The sequence below is a fragment of the Pholcus phalangioides genome, unplaced genomic scaffold (genome assembly GCF_987345545.1).
Source record: "Pholcus phalangioides strain wild (caught in Gottingen) unplaced genomic scaffold, Ppha-v1.0 ptg000018l_1, whole genome shotgun sequence".
Lineage (NCBI taxonomy): Eukaryota > Metazoa > Arthropoda > Arachnida > Araneae > Pholcidae > Pholcus > Pholcus phalangioides.
The window spans coordinates 9,042,869-9,064,461 of record NW_028301611.1 but is presented as its reverse complement, the minus strand read 5'-3'; the positions used below and the strand labels follow the sequence as shown (position 1 = coordinate 9,064,461).

The 21,593-nt window shown below is 34.2% G+C and overlaps 1 protein-coding gene across 1 annotated transcript in view; it reads right to left on the bottom strand.

Annotated features, from left to right (window-relative positions):
• Positions 1-822: 822 nt before the first annotated feature.
• Positions 823-21,593, bottom strand: part of LOC149071665 (sodium channel protein para-like) — a 197,167-nt gene continuing 176,396 nt past the window's right edge. The window contains exons 29-32 of the mRNA XM_089247738.1: positions 21,175-21,312; positions 17,372-17,479; positions 15,749-16,019; positions 823-12,365 (exon numbers count right to left, since the gene is read on the bottom strand). Coding sequence (XP_089103864.1) covers positions 11,311-12,365; positions 15,749-16,019; positions 17,372-17,479; positions 21,175-21,312 — 1,572 coding nt within the window. The 3' untranslated portion in view covers positions 823-11,310. The remainder of the gene's footprint in view (positions 12,366-15,748; positions 16,020-17,371; positions 17,480-21,174; positions 21,313-21,593) is intronic.

Genomic DNA, 21,593 nt, shown 5'->3' with positions numbered 1-21,593 from the left:
ATCTGATTTAAATAAAAAAGTCTGATTTTTTTTCCTAACCTGAACCCCACAGTCGCCATAGTGGTGGTCGGCAGAAGTTGGTTTTTTGTGGTTCCCAACTTCAAGGTGAGAATGCTAGTGATCTCCTGTTAAAGTCTCCCCACATAGAGCAACAGGCCTATAACAAACAATTATTCAACTATTACATTTCACTCATTAGTTAGAAAAACTGATGCCAGCACTACACACAAGCACTACACAGTTTCATGTCAGGTTCGCTACACATACACGCACATTCCAAAATGTACCAATTTATTAGAAGTTCTGCAGACGAATATGGACGAAGTGCATGTGTGGTTCAATAGTGGTCAATAGATTAGTCAGCCCTGCCATATATTGGGATCAGCTGCCTTCATTGTATTGGTACAAGGGGAGTCTGTGGCATTTATTTTATTGATACAAGTGGTCAGTGGATTTAATTAGTACAAGGGTCAAGGCTTTCATTTTATTGGTACGGGGGACGTCCATGGCCTTTCTTTTATTGTCAGTTCATTTTATTTGTTCAACAGGGTTGGACACATGCCTAAATCAATATTTTATGTCAGATTTAAGCACACGGTTTAAGAAAACATGCCCATTCAAAATTTTTACAAGCCCTGGGCATCTCGGCATCAAGCCATCTTGTGGTTGGAGGGACTACACTACAGAAAATACTGTGCCAGACAATTGTGAAAAACGCAAATGTAGAAATCGATGCGCCAACTGAAATGAAGCAATGAATTGATACAAACACACACACATGCTTCGAAACAATTTGCTCATTGTCCAGCTGAACATTTATTGTTATAAATTATCAAAATTTATTCAATGATTTATTTACAATAATTTATGATACAAACTGTGAAAACATTTTTTTTTTTTGGTTTATTTTTTTTTTTTCGTTTATTTTTGTTTAAAGAGAAAACGTGGAAAAAGCATTTCTTGCAAATCGGTGAGGATGGCATTTTGTGCATATTCCAAGATATATATATATATATAATATTTAAGAAGAAAAAATGCAAAATCGAAAACAAAAATTATTTAACAGCATTCATATTTTTTCCCCCTTTAAAAAGTCATAAATGAAAAAAAGTAACAATGACAATAATAATGCTATATCATTCATTCCATCATGACAAAAATATCGTAGACAAAGTGTTGCATCTATGGATACGGCCGTAGCGAAGCGTTAAACTCAAACAGGTAGGCATCATCAAAGTATAACTCTTGGTTATTCGGCAGGAAAATGCATGAGTATCAAGTATGAATCAAATCAAAACTTGAGATATTTTTAAAAAATCGATTTTGTTTGTTAAAAATTTTTTTTATACTAAATAACTAGACTTTGTAACAGAATAACTATAAATTTAACTGAAAATCGGTGCTGCAGCTGAATCGCTTTCACAATTGAACGTTGAGAAACCACCAATTTCACACTTGGTAAACGCTATACAGGATTTAAACTATTTCTCGACATACTGTAAAGATTTATCCCGTTAACAATATTGTATCCATTTTGTAACAATATACAGGGTGATTATAATTACAGTTCCCGTTTGTGTGCTCTGAGTATAGTTGTTCTCAAAAAACTGCTTATCTTGAATAGAGCAAAATTTTTAGGTTATCTTAATGAGACAATGGGGGAGGGATTTCTGAAAAAAATAGTTTGATTTTTTGGCCACCAGGTGAAAAAGTGGCGCTTTTTTTATTGAATTTCCCTTTTTTCACATGGACCCTAGTGTGTATATACCAAGTTTCAAGGGAATGTACTCCAGAACAAGCGCTAAATAGGTCAGAGTAGTGTCAGTATCCTGACGATGCTACGTATCAGACGATTGGTCTGACCCAGTGTCAGTATACTGAAACTACTCAGACTAATGTAACATCCGTTCTGATACATATTCCATCGAAACTTGTTATATAGGCTATATGGACCATGGGAAAATGTAAAATGCAATGAAAAAGCACCCCCTTTTCACCTGGTGGTCAAAAATTGAACTTTTTTGTATTTATCTGTTCCCCATGGTCTCATTAAGATATTCTAAAAATTTGGCTGCATTCGGATAAGCAGTTTTGAGGAAAAACTACTCAGAGCATATGGGAAACTTTGATTACAATCATGCTGTAGGCTCTACGATGTAAAATTTATATTTGTGTATATGTTTAGTAGATGTATTTGATGTAGATGTGTGTAAAAATAATCGACAGGTGAACTTGGTTAATTCCAATTTTTGGATAACTTAAATATAAATAATTCCCCTTGAGCTTTCCATTCAGTTCAATGTTGAAATTATCTGTTTAGGTCAATTTCTTCCCTAATGATTTGAATAATTCAAAGTTTCTAATATCGTTCCTTGCATACCAAAAGCAGGAATATGCGCAAATTTTTCCTTTTTTTTTTAAATCAGCTGGTTGCATACATTATTTTACTGCCTGAAATGTGAATTTGTACCTCTATTGAAACATATTAGAAAACATTTTCGGAAAATAACTTCTGTAGCATTCCATAAACATAACATGGGTAGAGTAAACATTCAAGCGTTACATTCCCCACCTTTTTTTCCCCTCCAAGGGCATTGTATATTCGTGCTTCTGATATGAGGAACGATATGTCACTTTTGCAAAATATTTCTTTCCTCTGAATTCTTGTCCAACTTTTTAGTCATCTTCCTTATTATTTCCTAACTTACTGATTTTTACCTGAATATAACTTGTAGCCTACATTGAAACATTTAAAAAGATACCACTTCTTCACAAGTTTTATTATTGGGATGGAAAACGTGCCAAAAGCCAGTTGTGTTGATAATATTGACTATCATGGGTAAACCCGTAATGGTACCAAGATAAGCTTCACATGATCCAGGTAGACTATTTGTAGATGTGTGCACACACACACCATTATTCTCCTGTATGTTCATAGGATCTCCTGTATGTTCACACTGAACTGAATTAGTGATACACATATTCTTATAACTTGAGTTATATTCTTGGAACAGAATATTGGTATTTTTGGTTTGAGAAAGTGTTAGCCTGCTTCAAAATGGAATGCGAACAACCTGCTACTATGCCAAAATTCAAAGATGACTGTTTTCTCTGTTTTTAACACCAAAAATCATCATGTCTGGGTGTGGAACTCTCTTGTTCAATGGCGCAATATGAACCCAATCATCCCATATGACACATTTTTGCTGTTTGGAATTATTATGGTTTAAGTATAGCCTATATAGCCAGCTGTAATTTTGAGGTGAGTTGGCATTCACTTCAAAAAAGTTTTGTCACTGTGAACAGAACACCAACTATGCATTCAGCTACAAATACAGAGGCCATAGAAAGACAACTTACTTAATGAGACAGTGAGAAGAAATAGGATAAAATGCCCATAGCAAACTTCAAAAGCAATATATGTGTGGATAAAAAGGCAGTGTGATGAGAAAATAGGTAATTACTATCGTCACTAGAAATAATGAATGTAAATTGTTAATCATGCCTGCTGGGGAAAATGATTTCCTAAATGTAAGAAAATGTATAATACGCAGTAATTTTACCTAGTTGTGGGCTGCACAAAATCACCTCACTGCCCGCAGACCAGCTGTTGGCCACCCCTGATTTGAATAATTCAAATTTTTTTGCGGTCCCCCATTCAGCTTCGGATAAAAACTTTAGTTTGACTGCATTTAGATCTTTTGAGAAAAGGGTTTCATCTTCAGTATAGCTTGCGCTTGGGGATGTAGGTTGGATGATGGGACACATGAGTCATATTTAGCCTTGTGGAGGAGGGGGGGGGGGAGAGGTTTACTTATCTCAGAAAACCACAGCAATTCATATAGCAGGGAGAATATAGATAACAAGATATTTTCCCTAACAAGTTTGAGACAGCCATCCAAAGAGATGGCTCCTTCATTTCCAACCCAACTTGTTAATGGCAATAAATTGCAATATAGCCATATGGTCGGAGTTGGTGTTTGGTGAAGTATCATGCTCCACCCCTACAAGGGTGGGGCTAACAGGGCCCAGACTCGGGGCCGGGACAATTACCACCATATTTATTTCTTCTCGCCATAAATTCATTACAGAAGGGCCGACTTGGGAGCCCGCCAAAGATCTCGGCCAAGAGGGCCTTTCAATAGGATGTGGGAGCCATGTCTATATGAACCAGAGTCTGTGCACTCATTCTGTGGGTATTAATGGAGAAGGAATAAATGGTCCAGAGAAAACTTAAGGAATTAAAAGGACTCACCATGTAATGCCACAGAGACAGATGTGTCTCAATAGCAATCATTTATCAAATAAAACTATTCTTACAAATAGTTTGTTATCGTCCGATAAATCTGATCTAAGATTTATAATATAAGATCTAAAGATATGATCACCTCTTTCCAAGTCACAACTACACCCAATTAAAATTTTACATAGAAATATTTTTTGGCCTCCAGATGGAAAAAACAAACAACACGAGTTACAGTATTATCTCTTACTATACATCACTGAATATTTTAGTGGCGTTTCTATTCATTCACAGCAAAAAAAAAAAAAAAAAACTGTCATGATAAATTTCATTAGACCCTTCAAACATCAACATTTTTGAAATTTGCAATTATGTTTCTACCGTTGTTGTATTTACAGATTCATGAATAGCATCTATTTTAAGTCAAATATCACAGGTTTCGAAACATTGTTAAATATTATAAACATCACAAAGTCATAGAATTTTCTGCATAATCATGATTTACACTTTTTTTTAATGATTAATAATTATTATAACGGCTGACAGACAACTTTACATAGAGCTTACTAAAAAAAAAAATAAACGTGAAGCATAAATTTTGAATTTTGATTAAAATGAAGAATAAGATGCAACACTTCGTCATCACATGGTGGCAAATACATTTCTCTCTATAATTGAATTCCGCTCTCTTTCATCACTCTAACTATAATTCATATTTAAAAGTGGCGCATAACATTCGAGCTATAGCAAAAGAATTATTTGTTGTTTTTTTTGGCAAGAAGCAGTTTGTGTTGCTAGATTAGGACAATGAAATGTGGCAGCAGCAACAACATTAATAAGTGGACAATCGAGAATTGGCAGGTGACGGCAGCAATGATTTCAATTTCTCTCCCTCCATCGTCGTTATTCATATTTATGTGTGTGTGTGTGTGTGGCTTTGATACCATCGCATTATATATATATATATATTTTTAAAAAAATGGCTAATTGTACAATGATATACTATAGATTCTTTCAAAGCTATAGTGGGAAAAAACATTTTCTTTTTTCCTCATAAAACTGTACATCAGGTGTAAAAAAAAATGTGAAGAAGCGATCGATGGACAAGAGATAAGTTCACAAGATAAGCAAATAAAATAAGCGATGGAATAAGGATTTTTTTCCCCCCAAGATTCTTTCCTCGATGAATATACAAATTGGCAATTATGTGAATCGCATGCATAGTGACAATATATCGATTTTTTTTAGTAGTAAAATTATTTGCATAATATTGAGCATATAAAAAGTAAGTAAGCATCAATATATATATTATATATATTATATATTTACTTTGTTCAGACTATATAAACACAGGGATGAGCGGGAAATAAGACATGAAAGGGAGAGAATAAATTTTTTTTATCTGTTCAGCCATTCGTCACATAAGTATTTCACATTATTACCATAAAAATTGCTAATATTATGTTATAGTCTCATAGCTGACATCTAAATAGCATGCATGTCGAAACAAACAAACATATGAAGTGATTTTGCCCATGTTAAAGTACAACATTATAGAGTTTTTGGCGATAACTCTCACAAATTCCGTATGTTCTGTTTTTAAATTTCACCAAAAAAAACTTAAAATTGTTAAATTAAAAAAATAAATGTTTATAAATTCCGCAACTGCTTATGTTTATGACAGAATTTTTTTTCTCTCCCCCCCCCCCCCCATGAGAGTCAGTTTCTAATTCATGTACCTCTCCCGAATCAAGTTTCGGACTAGATCACACAGCTGATAAATCGATTCGTTCGTTCTATCCCTAAAACTAAATCCAGTAGCACGAAAAAGACTATGCAGTGATACCTTGACCAATGAACAATCTCCGCTTATGAATTTTTTTGGTTAACAAGATTTCTTTTTTCCCAGTATTTCAACCTCAGCTAACGATCATTTTAGTTGACATAGATGACCAAGAATCGCCTTTAGATGGGGGTGTGCGATGGGTTTGGAACCCCCCCACTTATGGTAATGATGATTTCTTTCGTAAATTCTGAATTTTGTTCAATTCTGAAATTTCATCAATCATGAAAGTATCTCTTTCATTTGTTCTGAATTTTCAACGGGTGCTGGGATTATCTCTAATTATTTTTATCATTCGTGATTCATCGATTCTGAATTTACAGACAATTTCTTTCAAGTCCCAATTTAACTGCTTTTGAAAAATTTCTTTCATAAATTTAATTTTTTTTTCCTGTAAGAAATTTCCATCTTTGGAAGCGCAGATTCCTTTTCTCACAGAATATATAAAATCGGGGGGCCTGGTAAGGGTGGCCCTGGGGTGCACACATTTGCAAGACGAGTTTTGATGAATTTTTTTAAAATCATTATTAGAACAACTGTCTTTTGAGTTTTATTGATTTATATTCATCTCGGAATCATTTTCCAGACGCATCACTGTTCGTTTCCTTAGCTTTTGAATCGTTTTATGTAAAATAAATGTTTAAGCAAAGCGAAATATGTATTTTCGCGACCAACTTTCTTTGAACCAACAGAAGAGGAAAACATGTCACAGCATGTCTGTACACAGAAGTTTATATATTATTTAAATGGACTTTTTCAATTAACTTCCACTAATCTGGTGATTTCGGTAATTCGGCACATCCTGGTCTGATATGTGCCAGATTGTTAAGAGTCCACTGCAAATACTTTTCTGGTTCCTTGATCTTTCATAAAATGACTAATCTTCATGCGATTTACAATGAAGAATTTTACAGGAGAATCTTTGATGTCTCCACGGTCAAAAATATTGGTAGATGAGATTTTGAAACTTTCAGAAACCAAAATTTCCTAATAATGTACGAACTACAATTACTTAACAGCACATGCACCTTGTACACATAACTCTGCAGAATTTCTTCCGGAATGCATAGTCTGAGTTTATGTGTGATCCCTAACACATATTTATGTTGCCAGAATTGTGCTTGTTTCCTGTTCTTGCTGGGTGCTGCCATCTGTTTTATATATTAAAAAATATATTTTAAGAACTGTGGGAAATGTTGAGAGAAATAAGATAACTTGATTGAGTTAAGAATAGCTTAAACCTGAACACAGAAAGTTGGATGCCTTGGTGTTGGGCAACCCCGCCTGAAAATTGATTTTATGGGTTAGCTTTTGAAGGGAATGCTTATAAAACATACAGAACCTGTAGAATAAATGGACAAACCCAATAACCAATGTTTGAGCGAGATTAATGTCCATGACACAAAGTAAATATTCAGAGTATTTGAGAGAGAAAAAATACATTTTCCTATTAGAAGTGAAATTTTTGAATAAGCTACACATACGCACTTAACAGTAATTATTAATAATAGATCATACAACAAAAAACAATGATAACAATTAGAATTGCATTCACGACATGGCATAGCATAGAGAATAATAGATATATGTTTTCAGACATATCATGCCTTACAGAGAAATGTAAAATAGCAGACATGTACGAATGGCTGGATAGCATATCGAAGAAATTTTTGCAGAGACAAAGAGAGCTTAAGACAAATTTTAAAAAAAGATGATTCGTGGGACATTCAACCAGCTTGCCAGTTATCAAATGCCGATTTACAGTTGAAAATAATTCAGTTTTCAACAGTCTCAAGGGACTGTGAAATTAAATAATATTCATTTAACAAAACTTCAGATGTATTCAACCATAGATTTCAATCCTAAATTCTCCAACGTTTAGTGATTAGACCTGCAAAGTACACCATCCCAATATTTTAGACTTGTTTTTTCCTTTGTTTCACCTCTGACGAGCATTGATTTTCCTCACCTAAGCCTCTAAACATACCTACACCTCCCTCAAACTGGGCTAAGATGGCGATATGAATACGTTCTAGTCCTCTTTGGTTTTCTTATTGCATTTGGCTAGATTTATCTAGGGTAGTTGAGAGAGCATCGAACTGGTAATACAAAGGTTACTGGTTCAAGATTCCAGGTCATAATGTCTAAAATTTTTTTGTTTACATCCCCATGGTACAGAGCCTGGATTGTGTCTGATCCTACAGGCCTCTTTGGTTATTTTTATTGAATTTACCAAGTTTTTGAGTTAAAATTGACAAAAAAAAAAAATGGCGTATTCCCAGGTTGAAACCTTAGCATGTCCTTAGTTTTGCTAAGACACCATATATCATCCCCAAAAAGGCTATGAAGAAAAAGAATTGAAGGCTATGAAAAATAGAAAGTTTGTTTAAAAAAACAGTAACATCAGTTATATCAAAGTATATGTCATCAAACTGGAGTAGATTCACTACAATAGGTAAAATTGAATAAATTATGGGTTTTATTTTTCAATTTCCACTTAACGCCTACATTCCTAATAAAGTCAACACTCGAATTTACGAACGGCATGTTTTTACAAACTAATCTTCTGATCCCAAACAATACACTATTCCTTAAAATGGCTTCCCCATTTATGAATTTTCGATTTTATGAACTAGTTTTCACTGTACGGGCTCGTAAAAATGAGTGTCAACTGGACCTTCTCAAATTTTTGTGCGCTTCCAAAACACTTTTGCTTATACTAACGACCCTACAAAAAAGCAGCCATTCCATTACAACCACCAGTAGGTCTGATCATAAAGTTTTCATACAATGACTGTCCTATGTTTTACTTTTGATATAACGGCCACCAGATACTGCATTCATTTTTGAACAAATGATTGGGGGATGTTATATAACGAGCATCAACTTAAAAGTGGAAGTTCTCTGGTTTAATACACAAACAATTATGAAAAGTGGGGGGGGGGGGAAGAGAGAAACGAGAACATTTTCTTACCCCTAAAGAATGCTTTGGTTTAAAGCTGACAAAAACATTATGAGAAAAATAATCAATACTGGAATAGCTCCATGGCAATATAATTTTTTTACTTGAACTCATAACAACATTTAAGGAAAACTTCTAAAGCAGGAAATGGAAAACGCATCTGCTTTGATACTGGCAAACTGGAATAAAAGTTGAGCAAAAAAATACACTGAGATAGAAATACAGCAAATAAAAATATAGGAACACACACAAAGGTATTTGAGATTCGACATAATCATATCAGATGGTAAAAAATGGCAGGGAAATCACATACGATCACATAGGAAATTCAACACCACACAAACAAGTGTCCTATCAGGGAAACTAAACAACTGATAAAGGCACGTTACAACTCAAACCCCCCTCCTCAATCACAGTATGGAGTGCGTACACCTAAGAACCCCCAATCGAATCGAGGAGGGGGACAAGCAATGCTGCTTTAGCTTCCTTCGCTGAAGCTGGTCGAAAAGAGATATTTTATATATATATATATATATACTTTCCATTCTTCTGCTTCGTTTTGCAGGATCAGGCAAATTTACAGTTATACGCTGTCGCAAATAAGCCGTGTAATTAATATATTTAGTAATTATTATGAATTAAAAAGGGTTTTTTTTATTTTGTTTTCAATGAAAATGTCAAAGAGGTTTGAAACCCTCGAGTCGAAAATAAAAAATGGATTTAAATATCCACCAAAAAATAGTTTTCGGAAAGTGTTTTTTTCCCCCATTTTTTTTTTCTTTTCAAATTAGAAATTTCAAAAAGTTTGGATATCTTTAAAATTTTCTAATTCAAAAAAGCTTGGTTTTAGTTCTCTCTGGTTTTTTTTGTTTCTCCTCGAAACTCTACTTCTTTCAAATATATTCAAATATATATATAGCGGTTAAAAGTGGAAGTTCTCTGTTTAATTAATAAATACGGGAAAAATATACATAAGCACATATTTCTTCTTTTTTTTTCCTCTCTTTCTGAAATATTCGAAGCTCTGGTTACCATTTAAATTACATTAGAATAATATTTTATTTATTTCTTTTAAAATCATGTAAGAACCACATAAAAAAGCAAAGATCGTTTTGCTATTAAAAATTGTTTTTTCTTCTTTTTTTCTCTGTGATTAAGAGATGAATTTTTAAAATATATATAATCGCTTAAAAAAATCAATAGAAAAATTAAAATATTAAAAAAATTTTTCTTTTCTGTCTGCGATTCGTTAAAAATTTTCTTTTTTTAAGATTTTTTTTCTCGAGCATTTTTTGGTAGATATTCATGATATATAATGTGGGTTATATGGAATGTTTCATTTGTAGTACTTAAAGCGACATTTTTTTTTTGTGATAGATTCACATTTGGAATTTTCGATACATTTTTCCGCCTTTTTTTTAAAATATCTTTGCGTAAAAGGATTAAGTTGTGTAGTTCCGATTACGATTCTAGTTAACTATCCTAATGTAATGTGATGTAATTAATTATAATTTTTTTTTAAATATGTACCTCAAAAGTCTCTGTAGTGAAGATTTGTATTCGCTTCCGTAAAACGAGTGCTTTTTTTTTTTTATTTAGACACATAAGTTTATGAGCTTTAAGATTAAACACATTCCGCAGCATCTACAACATCAACCAACAACAAGTTTTACAATTTCTAACAGATAACAAATAATTTCTTTTTCTTTTTTTTTTATATTAAAGTTTTTTTTTTTACTTTTGCTAATTAAAAATAATTTCGGCTAATACTTTTTTCCCCTCCATCGTCTTTTCACGCTTTACAAACAATTTTTTAAAATGGAAACGAAATTAACAAATATTTAAAAAATTTGATTGTTAAACCGAGGTATTCAAACATTTTCTTCACTCAGAATAAAAATTTTTTGAAACTTTTATGGCACCTCTTATGCTACTCATACTTTGTTTTTTCTCTCTTCGGTCTCGAGTTTGCATTTTGTTTTTTTTTTTTATTACCTTTTGTGGTGTCAAAACATATATTAATGCAAAATAACCTACCCTAAAATCAAAATCTTGGTCTTGTAAACAAATCGCAGGCATCACGTACCTGCATTAATCATTTGACTCCTGCATAAAGGATATAAAAATATAGGCTTGAAGCAGATATACTTAGTCGCAGCACATTCCCACATCTGCAACGTGCAGCATTGTTTTATTTATTAATGATGTTTTGTCCGCATCGAACGTAGGCCATGTTTTTTTTATTCTTAATATATATATTTATCACACATCAGTTGACCGACTGGTCACACTAGGGGACCTAGAGTGGAGGATGACCTTGTGACCATTCTTGGTCATATGACCATCGCTTTCCACGACGATGGCAGTCTCTTGCTGCTGCCTCGGTTCAAACTCACCTCGTCTTCCTTTGTATCGCCTCCACGCAAGCTGGATAATAATAGCACTGTAGATCTCCTGTTGTCTCATCAGAGTGTTGCTGATGGGACTGTAACCTTCTCTCGCAACGGGCAAAACTGCCTCAAGCTCACCCGTTTCTTCAATGGCATGTCCCTTCCTCGCAAAGAAGTCTTTTGTAAGAGCATCCAGGATGTCCACGCAGAATATCATATCTCCTTCACATATAGTTATTTTCATGGATATAATTTTGTACTTATTCGGTTTAGGAATTTGCAGAGGCTCTTCAAGCGCATCGAGGAAATCAGTAAGAGCTGAATATTTGATGAACTGAGTTCCATCTGGATCAAAGTTCTGCCAAATCTCATAGTACATGTCATAGTCATCGTCGGTGAGTCCTTCTTGCACATCCTCTGTTGCTTGACTGTAGTTTTCTAAGATCACGGCAATGTACATGTTAATAATAATAAGAAAACTGATTATGAGGTATGACACTAAGTAAGCAACAGCGATATTTCTGTTGCCGCAATCACCGTCACTGCCCTCAGAAGCAGGTGTGCAATCGTTCTCTTCCATGATTGCAGCCAACACACCATCCCATCCTGCTGACGTGGACATCTGGAAAAGGAGTATTATGGATTGGCCGAAAGTTTCAAAGTTAAAGTTTTCATTGATTCCCGCACGGCGTCTCACATTCATGAAGAAAGACATCCCAAAAATAGCGTAGATGAACATCACAAGGAAAAGTAAAAGACAAATGTTGAACAGAGCAGGAAGCGACATCGCAAGAGCAAAAAGCAAAGTTCTTATTCCTCTGGCTCCTTTTACTAATCTAAGTACTCTACCAACTTTGACGACACGAACGACTCGGAGAAGGGTTGGGGAAACAAAATATTTAGCGATAAGATCCTTCAGCATTATTCCTAGTCAAATGAAAAGAAAAACAAACAGTTTATTTCACAAAGAATAACAGTTGGAGAAAATAATTTAATACATTGCGAATCATTGAAATATACTAATATTTTATCATGTATATATATATTTTGTAATCACATTATTAATTGGGTTGCTGTATTTTTTAAATATATGACATCCATATGTGTTATAGACATTTTTTTATCAGCCACCTCGTTGGGCATTTTGTCTGTTGTGGCGTTGTTTGATAATAAATTCCAAACATTTTGTGATGCTCTCAGCATACAATTTAATAATTACACAAAGAAAATTTTAGGTGCCAATTTATTCATTGCCATGGCAACCTGGTGGCTGGGATATGTCCAGCCCTGACGTAGGCCCACTTTTGCTAGGAAAAATTGTAAATTACTCAAACACTACATTTCTGTTTCAACAGATTAGATACACTGAGCTCATTACATGACACAACCTGACTCCTACCATATCCCCCTCCTCTCTCTCTACTTCTTGTTGTGAGTACACCTCCTAGGAATCATACGCATGATTCTTATCGGCACCTTTGGGGAGCTCATCACCAAAATTAACGTCATCAATGTGTTTTATAACAGAGTTACACTTTAACCTTTCATATTCGACTACACATTTCATGACCATAAATGCTTGTTTACGTGTGTTCTACCACCATTTTAAGTTTGTCCCATGAATTCTGAATCAGCCTGCATGAATTTTGTGAATGGAAAAACAGGTAAATTTAAGTGAAAAAATAATTTAGCCAGTTTTCCTTTCGTTCGTGTCACGCATAAATTGAAAGTAAGTACGCTAGTATAAGTTCCTGTTTAGTAAGACTTGTCTATAATCCAGCTTTTTTTTCTTCTTACCTATAACTGTTAAAATTACATGCTTTATTATTGCAAGAAAAATATTAAAACAAAACTACAAATGTGGGGGGGTTGATCAAATAAAACCTATTCCAGTGAATTTACTGAGGCGAATAAAAAGTCTAACTAATTACGTGACAGAATAGGCCTGTGTTTGTTAGAAGAGGGCAGTATATTGATGTGCATAAGCTCATCTAATGTATCCAGAAGAAGCTACTGTCTGTGAAAAGGAATTTCGTTGGGCAGTTATTTATGACAGGGAAAGCTATGTAAAGCATCCAATGATATCACAAAAACTTTGTAAATATTGCAAATTTTCCTTGTAAACAATGTAAATAGCATTTGTACAATGTAAAATCAACAAGTAGAAGAAAAATAGCAAATTTTATTGTAAGTTGCACCAAGTCGGTGACAAACTTAGCAAGTCTGGTGACAACTCTGATGTTCTGATCACGTCATGATGTAAGGAAGGTTGTTAAACGAGTAGAAACGGGATTGTGCAATATCGATGGAGAAACTTCATCTCAATACAAGGGCACTCACCAAACAGAGACAGGAAGAAGCTACTATACCATCCTGAGGACAAATCTAAGCAAAAGAATTTTCCTATTGAGAGAGAGAAAAACAAACTTGCATGTTTTTTCTCTGTACTATCCTATTGTATTGCTTTATTTATTGAAATCATTGCTTGAATTAGTGTACAAATTGTTCTGTAAATAAATCTGTGACGTCTTATATTTTACCTCTTCATGCTTTTACTCATTTTGAGGAGACATAATGCCGACCAATAAAAGAAGCCAAACATGATTTCAGGTGGTGCGATACAGATGAACTTTTAGTGATGCAATTACACAATTCGCATTAGGGTGATCAGATCTTGCATTGAAAAAGGTGACAAAACAAGAATATTTAAGAAAAAAAAAAAGACAGTCTAGTTATTTCAGGAGGAGGAGGGGGGGGGGATGTGATTAATGACTATGTCTTGTAAAATGAGAAAACAAGACATATGGTCTTCGTGATAAAATTTGAAGAGTGTCACACACATCAAAAATTGTCTTAACAGTGACGTAGTTTGGGAAAAAATTGGCTACCCTGCTGCTTTAGAGGATCGAGTGGTACAAAATACAGATGTTATTAGATGCCCTTGAAATAACAAAACAGGTTATGCATTCAAAAATATATTGGAGGCGATATAGTAAAATATTGTTTTATTCAGACTAGTTAAACCCTTTAAGCTGCAATGACGAGATATCTAGCATTTATAAAAGCCTCTTATTTTGGCATTGACAAGCGCAGATATTTTGTAAAATTGATTTCTCAATGAAAAACGTTTCCCTATACCCACTAGTTTGCACCTGCTGGAAATTGAAAAAAAGCATACTTCATCAAAAAAGATATGGCATTTTGAAGAGAGGTTTAGTGATTTCTAATTGCCGCTTAAAGGGTTAACATCAGACTAAAAGTGATTCCAAACAGGATTTGTAAAAATAGCATTGAACTAGGTTTAACAGTACAGGAGTATATGATTTTATAAAGGTGGACCAAGTAAAAATGGAACAGTTGTTATAATTCGGTTCATCTTGGTATGAGTGTGGCGAAACTTTGTGTACAGGTAAAACAGGAAGTAAAGAAAGCAACCCCTACTGCGAAATGAACGTGCCCTAGGTAGTCACGTGAAATCACATGATATCTACTGATGGTTGGCTGACAGCATCGTCCAATAGGCAATCAGTTGTTTTTTCATCTGCATTAGCAAAATATTTCTGCGTAAAGAAGAGCAATGTAGTGTTATTCATTATTTAGTAGCAGAAGGAGTTTGTGAAGTGCATCGGAAAATGAAGGCAGTGCATGGTAAACATGCTATGTCATTGACTCATATGCAGGACTGGCACAAGCATTTCCACTGTGTGTGCACCCACTTTCCTGTAATGGAGTGTTTCTCTGTACTGATGGCATGAATGGAACCATAACATACTCCCACCTTCTTGCCGATGTCCCTTATGGTGCGTCGTCTGTTTGAGCTCATTATCTGATCAATTTTTTTCACCAAAGCATCCGTGATGAAAAGGTAACTTTGATTAGGTCGCATATCATTCACAGATTCCCGTCCCTCACGGAAACATTTGTGCCAGTTCTGAAAACAAGTCAATGACAGTGTATGTTCATCATTTCAGCCGTTAAAAAAAAAAAAAAAATATTACCATATATTGCTCTTCTTTTCTCACAAATATTCAACAGACACAGATGAAAAACAACTAATTGCCTGTTGGACGATACTGTCGGCTAACTGCCAACATATATCACATGAACGAGCAACTATCTTGGGCAAGTCCATTCCGCAGTAGAGGTTGCCATCCTTACCTCACGCTCCAACTCTCCACAAAGTTTTGACACACTCCTTCAAAAATGAACCAAATTATAACAACTGTTCTGTTTTCATTTGATCCACCCTTTTATATAAATCTGATAGTTATTTTTCAATTAAAATAAGATATCGATTCCCTGAAACTTACCCAAAATGGACAAGGTGACCACAACAAAGTCAAAAACATTCCAAGGCTCTTTAAAATAGAAAAAACGGAGGGCGAATATCTTGAGCACACACTCAGCGGTGAAGATAGCAATGAAGAAAATATTTAATCTGTCCAAGATGTCATCAAAAACTTTTGAAGGATTGTAATGATCCATAGCCATAACAGTCATGTTGAGGCAGATGAAGATCATGATTGCCATGTCAAACTTCTTGTTGGTCGTCAAATCAAACACTACTGCTTGCAACTTGAACTGAAATTAAAATGATAAAAAATGCAAGAATATGAACAAATTTAATTTATTTATTTTTATTTCAAAACTGTTGGTCTGATTGGACTAATGAGTCAATAACAGTGTTTCCCAACCTATGGACTGTTGGGGGTTAATAAGTCTCTGTCAGGGGCCGCAGGTTTATTTCAGTTAACTACCACTGCATGAATGACAAATTTTGTGCAGTGAAATCATAATTTTTTATATTTTTATGATATGTTAATAAGAGAAAACAATACACTTTGGATTTTATGGGGAGGGGGCATCGTTGAAATTGACCTCCACTAAAGGGGGTCTACGGCATCAAAAAGGTTGAGAAACACTGGCCTTTCAGAAGATTGTGAAAAAGATCAAGCATTATTGTACTCAAAAGTTGTATCTTGAAACTCATAGTAAGAAAAATTTTTAAAGTCTTTATATTTTGAGTTAAATTCGACCATTTTTGTGAAAACATTATTATTTTATGGGGTGAATGGGAGCCAGAGAGTTTTTTTTATATCTTTCACAGAGAGACTGGTGCAATAACCGCTCAAAGCAGAGACTTTTCTGCAGTAACCATGCACTTATGTTGCATGGTTACCTCTCTTTTACAAATAGGAGTAATACAGTCAAACCTTCATAAAACAATTTTTCACGTAGTTCAAATTAAATACTTGTCCGGGTATTGGAAAGCAATTGTAGCATATTCGTTTGGTAGAAATATGCAAGTCACAAATGCTGTTTACGATGAAATAAAAATTACTCCTTAAATGGGCGATACCAGATTCATCTCTTCAAAATTACTCTGTACAAATATAAGCCCGGGTTTTAAATTTTTTAATACAACCATGCCAATAAAAAAATTTTTAAAGAACAAGTAAAAGGGTTTTTTTCTGTAGCTAACTAGTAACAGAGTATGTAAATTAAAAATTATATGGTTTAAAATTAAATTATCTGTTACTATAATTTTTTTCAAAGGAAAATAACGATCAAAATGCTGGAAGAAGTAGGTACATTACTGCCTTAAATATTAAAACTTGGAAAATAAACAAAAGTGGATCCAGAACCATTTATGTCCGAGGGAAGTCTGGATTTGAGAGGTCCCACTGTATTTTGAGACAGCCCAGTTCCTGTGCAGAAGCAAGGGCTGATATTATCAATAGGTGACGCCACCAAAATTCAGTTCAGTGGATGGGGCTGGTTTCAAACTCTCATATTCTAGAAATGGCCTTTACTACAATAAATGTAAGTCTTTGCAACTGAAGCTAAAGTGCATTTATATTTTCATCATTGCTGTTATCATTGTTTTTTTTATGTTATCATTGTTATCATTGCTGTTATCATTGTATATTTACCCTTGGTCTTGGAATTGCTTTTGCCGGTTTCTTGGAACCCATTTTCTTCATGGCGTTGTAGTACTTCTTTTGATCTTCAGTCATGAACATTTCAAGAGAGCCTCCTGCGTAAAAACACCAAAACGAAAGAAAATAAGGATCTTTGTTTAATTTTTTGTTGAGTATTTGAAATTAATAATTTAACCCTTTATAAGCAGCATTGACGAAATATCTCACCTACATAAAAGCTTATTTCTCAATGGAAAACTTTTGCCTGTACCCCCTTAGTTTGCAGATGCTGAAAATCGAAAGGCCTACTTCATTAAAAAAATATGGCATTTTGAAGGGAGGTCTGGTGATTTCTAATTGCCGCTTAAAGGGTCTACTCTTTGACAGGAACAATGGTTCAACTCACAACTTGATAGTATTGAAGCTGATGTAGAGCAATCTGATTAGTTTTTGCCAACAAATTTTCTAGATTTTTGCCTATTTATTATATAACAGTAAAAGTCTGATAAACAAGAGCTGACAATTGTGACAGTTGCAAGAAAACTTGTCATTAATGGACTAACTTCCTGCTCTATCAAGTAAGAAATTTTATAGAACATTCCCACTTAATCTGCATTATAATTATCTTTTAGATCATTTTGTTCAGATATTAGCAAATGAGCAGGATTTCTATCATGAAATGTTTTCGGATCACACCAGTTGATTTTTATAACTTACATAGAATATTATACTCTCAAAGTGATTTGGCAGACAGAGTAAACTATCAAAACTCTCAACTGTTACCTCACTGCTCGAGTCCAGTTAAAGTCTCTCTGCTTTATAAACTCTTTAACATCTTCCCATTAATCTGAAGATTTTTTTCCCAGTATAATTTGTCCAGTGCTTTGGAAACTACTTTAAGCTAAGTATAAATCAAATAAGCCCTGGCAGTGAAAGACGATCATGGTCTACTAGTCAATGGAAATGACAGTAGTCAAACAGAATTATCAAATAACCTCTATGTATATTGGGAGAGCTTAAAAAAAAGGATGAGGGGTACAAAAAAATTTGACTTTTTGGTGCCCATCCTTTGTTAGAAGGGCCTCGTAATAATGCTTATGAAGAGCATGTGCTGTGAAAAATGATTGTAATCCATCCTCATTTTAATTATTAGGGAGACAAGAAGAAAAATTGGAGCTTCTGAGAATTTCTTTGACATTGTATTATTGAAAGCTTCTAAATTTTATAACTTAACTATGAATGCATGAAGATTTACATATTTAACATTAGGTTTTTGACAATCGATTTCAAATCACTTGCAATAGTAAGATTTTTCAAGCTGTACTCGTTATATGCTTTTACAGTATATATTTTTTCACTTGTGGATGAACAGAGATTTGTTACTTTGAAAAAATAAAAACCATGTTTATGTTTCCGTAAATGTGATAAATCGATTAATTATGCATAAACGACACTAATCTTGGTAAGTTCAATAAATTAATCACTTTTACCGATGATTATGCATTTTTACTATACTTTTACCAGTAGTGCCAAGAACCCATGGTAAATTTGATGAATACTAAAAAAAGTTATCACTTTTCCCAGTGATTATGCATAATACTCAAGTGTCATTGGCAAATTTGATAAATGCTGAAAAAAAATTATCAATTTCACCAGTCACTTATTATACATAATACCCGAGCACATCTGGTAAAACTGATAAAAACTTGAAATTTATCTGTTCACGTACTAATGGTTATGCATAATACTCTAGTATTGTTGGTGAAAATTTAATAAATATGAAAAAAACCCAAATGAGTCTAGTATGTTTGATGGAAAATAGTTGGACCCGATATAATGAACTTTCATGTAATGAATTTAATGATTTTAAATCCTACCCCAGTATGAACATTTGTTTCAAGTCACAACTCGATATAGTGATTTTTATCAATTTAACAAATAAAAATATCTGTTCCAACTGATTCATTTAATCAGGGTTCCACTGTATTTCGAAAACCGAAACTTTTTTTAACATTCAGGTAATAAATAAGGAAAGATAAGTGGAGTAGATTTCACCTTATTCATTTGTTATACTGGGTACGATCATAAAATTTGTTAAATGAGGAAATCATTATATCAAGGTAAACTGAAGAGCCAAAAAAACTGGTACAGGCATGCGTATGCAAATAAAAAGATGTGGAACCAAACAGAGTACAGCGCTGCGGTACGTCTAGATATGACTCTGACAGGTGACAGGTACGTAAGCATCCTGTCTGATCACCTGCAGCCATTCATGTCCATTGTGCATTCCGACGGACTTGGACAATTTCAGCAGGACAATGCGACACCCCATACGTCCAGAATTACTACGAAGTGGCTCCAGGAACACTCTTCTGACTTTAGACACTTCCGCTGGCCACCAAAATCCCCAGACATGAACATTATTGAACATATCTGGGATGCCTTGCAACGTGCTGTTCCGTAGGAGTACCACCTCTTACTCCTACGGATTTATGGACAGCCCCGCAGGATTCATGGTGTCAATTACCTCCATCACTACTTCAGACATTAGTCGAGTCCATGCCACGTCGTGTTGCGACACTTCTGCGGGCTCGCGGGGGCCCTACACGATATTAGGCAGGTGTACCAGTTTTTTTGGCTCTTCAGTGTATGATCGTAAAATATGTTAAACAAAAAATCAATGTATCGGGGTGCAGTCACAAAAATAGGTGTTTGTTATATTGAGGTTAGATTTCAGAATTTGTCATATAGGAATTATTTTGAAATATTGACCATGCATAATTACCAGCAAATGTGATATGATTTATCATGTTCAAGTAATAATTTTTTAGCATATATCAAATATACCAATAACGCTTGGATATCTTGCATAATTGCTAGCAAAATTGATGGTTTTTAAGTATTTGTCAAATTTATCAATGACACTTGGGTATTATGCATAATCACCAGCAAAAGTGATAAATTTATAAAAGTTTATCAAACTTACCAAAATGGTCAGCGATTGTACATAATTTCTGGTTATTATACATAACAAGACTTATTGCATTCACTGCAACATTGACACATTATTAATTTCTCCATGCAAAATGAGAAGTTCTGATTTATGCACTTGGCAGGTACATTATACGTGTTCTAGTAACTTTCCGATTGTGTCTGACAGAGGGGGTGAAAAAAAGTTGAACTATAATTTGTGAAATGAGGGGAGTTCATAAAGATTATAAATTTCTGTAAAATCAGTGTGCACAAAAATCTAGTGTCAGACTCTGAGTGGTTTTTAACATTTCCCTGATTGGCAATTTAACTGCCACAGCATAAATCACTGAACTCTCTGCGAAATACCACACATTTTTTCAAGAATAATGTATTTTTTTTCCCAATTTCATGCAGCTGATAAGTTCCCCCCCCCCCACAACACTGAAAATAATATTGAAAGAACAAGGAAGAGCAATACTTTCCCTGTCATTTATACTGTAAGCATATTCCTATACTACCCCGAAGTGAAGGAAAAAAATCAGTTTCTCTCCTTCTGTTATTAAACTTTTAACAGAAAGCTAAATCTGTACACGGTCAGTTGATCTGATAGGTTGGTAGGATAGGAAAACATGTTGGTGAGCAAAGTCCTCCATATAGAACTAACTGGGCATTGTCGAAATAAAAGGGTTTCAAGAACGCAAGATATCTCATATTTGCCAAAATAAAAGGCGTCGAGTTAGGCCACATATATCGTCATTGCTCTGCTGTAAGGGTTAATAAATAAATAAGTATACGCAAAACAATCCCCAAATCACTTGAAAGTAATTCCATAAAATACTTATCTTTCTTTTTTGCTCATTGAAGTTGTCGATAATGACACCAATGAACAGATTGAGGGTAAAAAATGATCCAAAGATGATGAACAGCACAAAATAGAAGTACCAATATATCATAGCTTCATCTTCTGGTTGTTTATCCTCCTGAAATAAAATTTAGAAGGAAGGAAAAGCGATTTAGGAATTCTGATAAGCTTTGAATAATGTATTCAATATATACACATTTATTTTGCAATCTTAGATACCCAGGAAGAACAAGTCATTAACCCTTTGGCTGCGGTAATAGTAGGAAATGCTTCTCTCACTGAAGTAGTAAAAAAAATTCCTTTTTTAAAAAGTTTTTATTCTTGAAAGATCGATTGCACTCGAACCCAGATGTTGCAAATTCAACACAAAGGAACAAAAAGGCAGAATTCTGTCCTAGA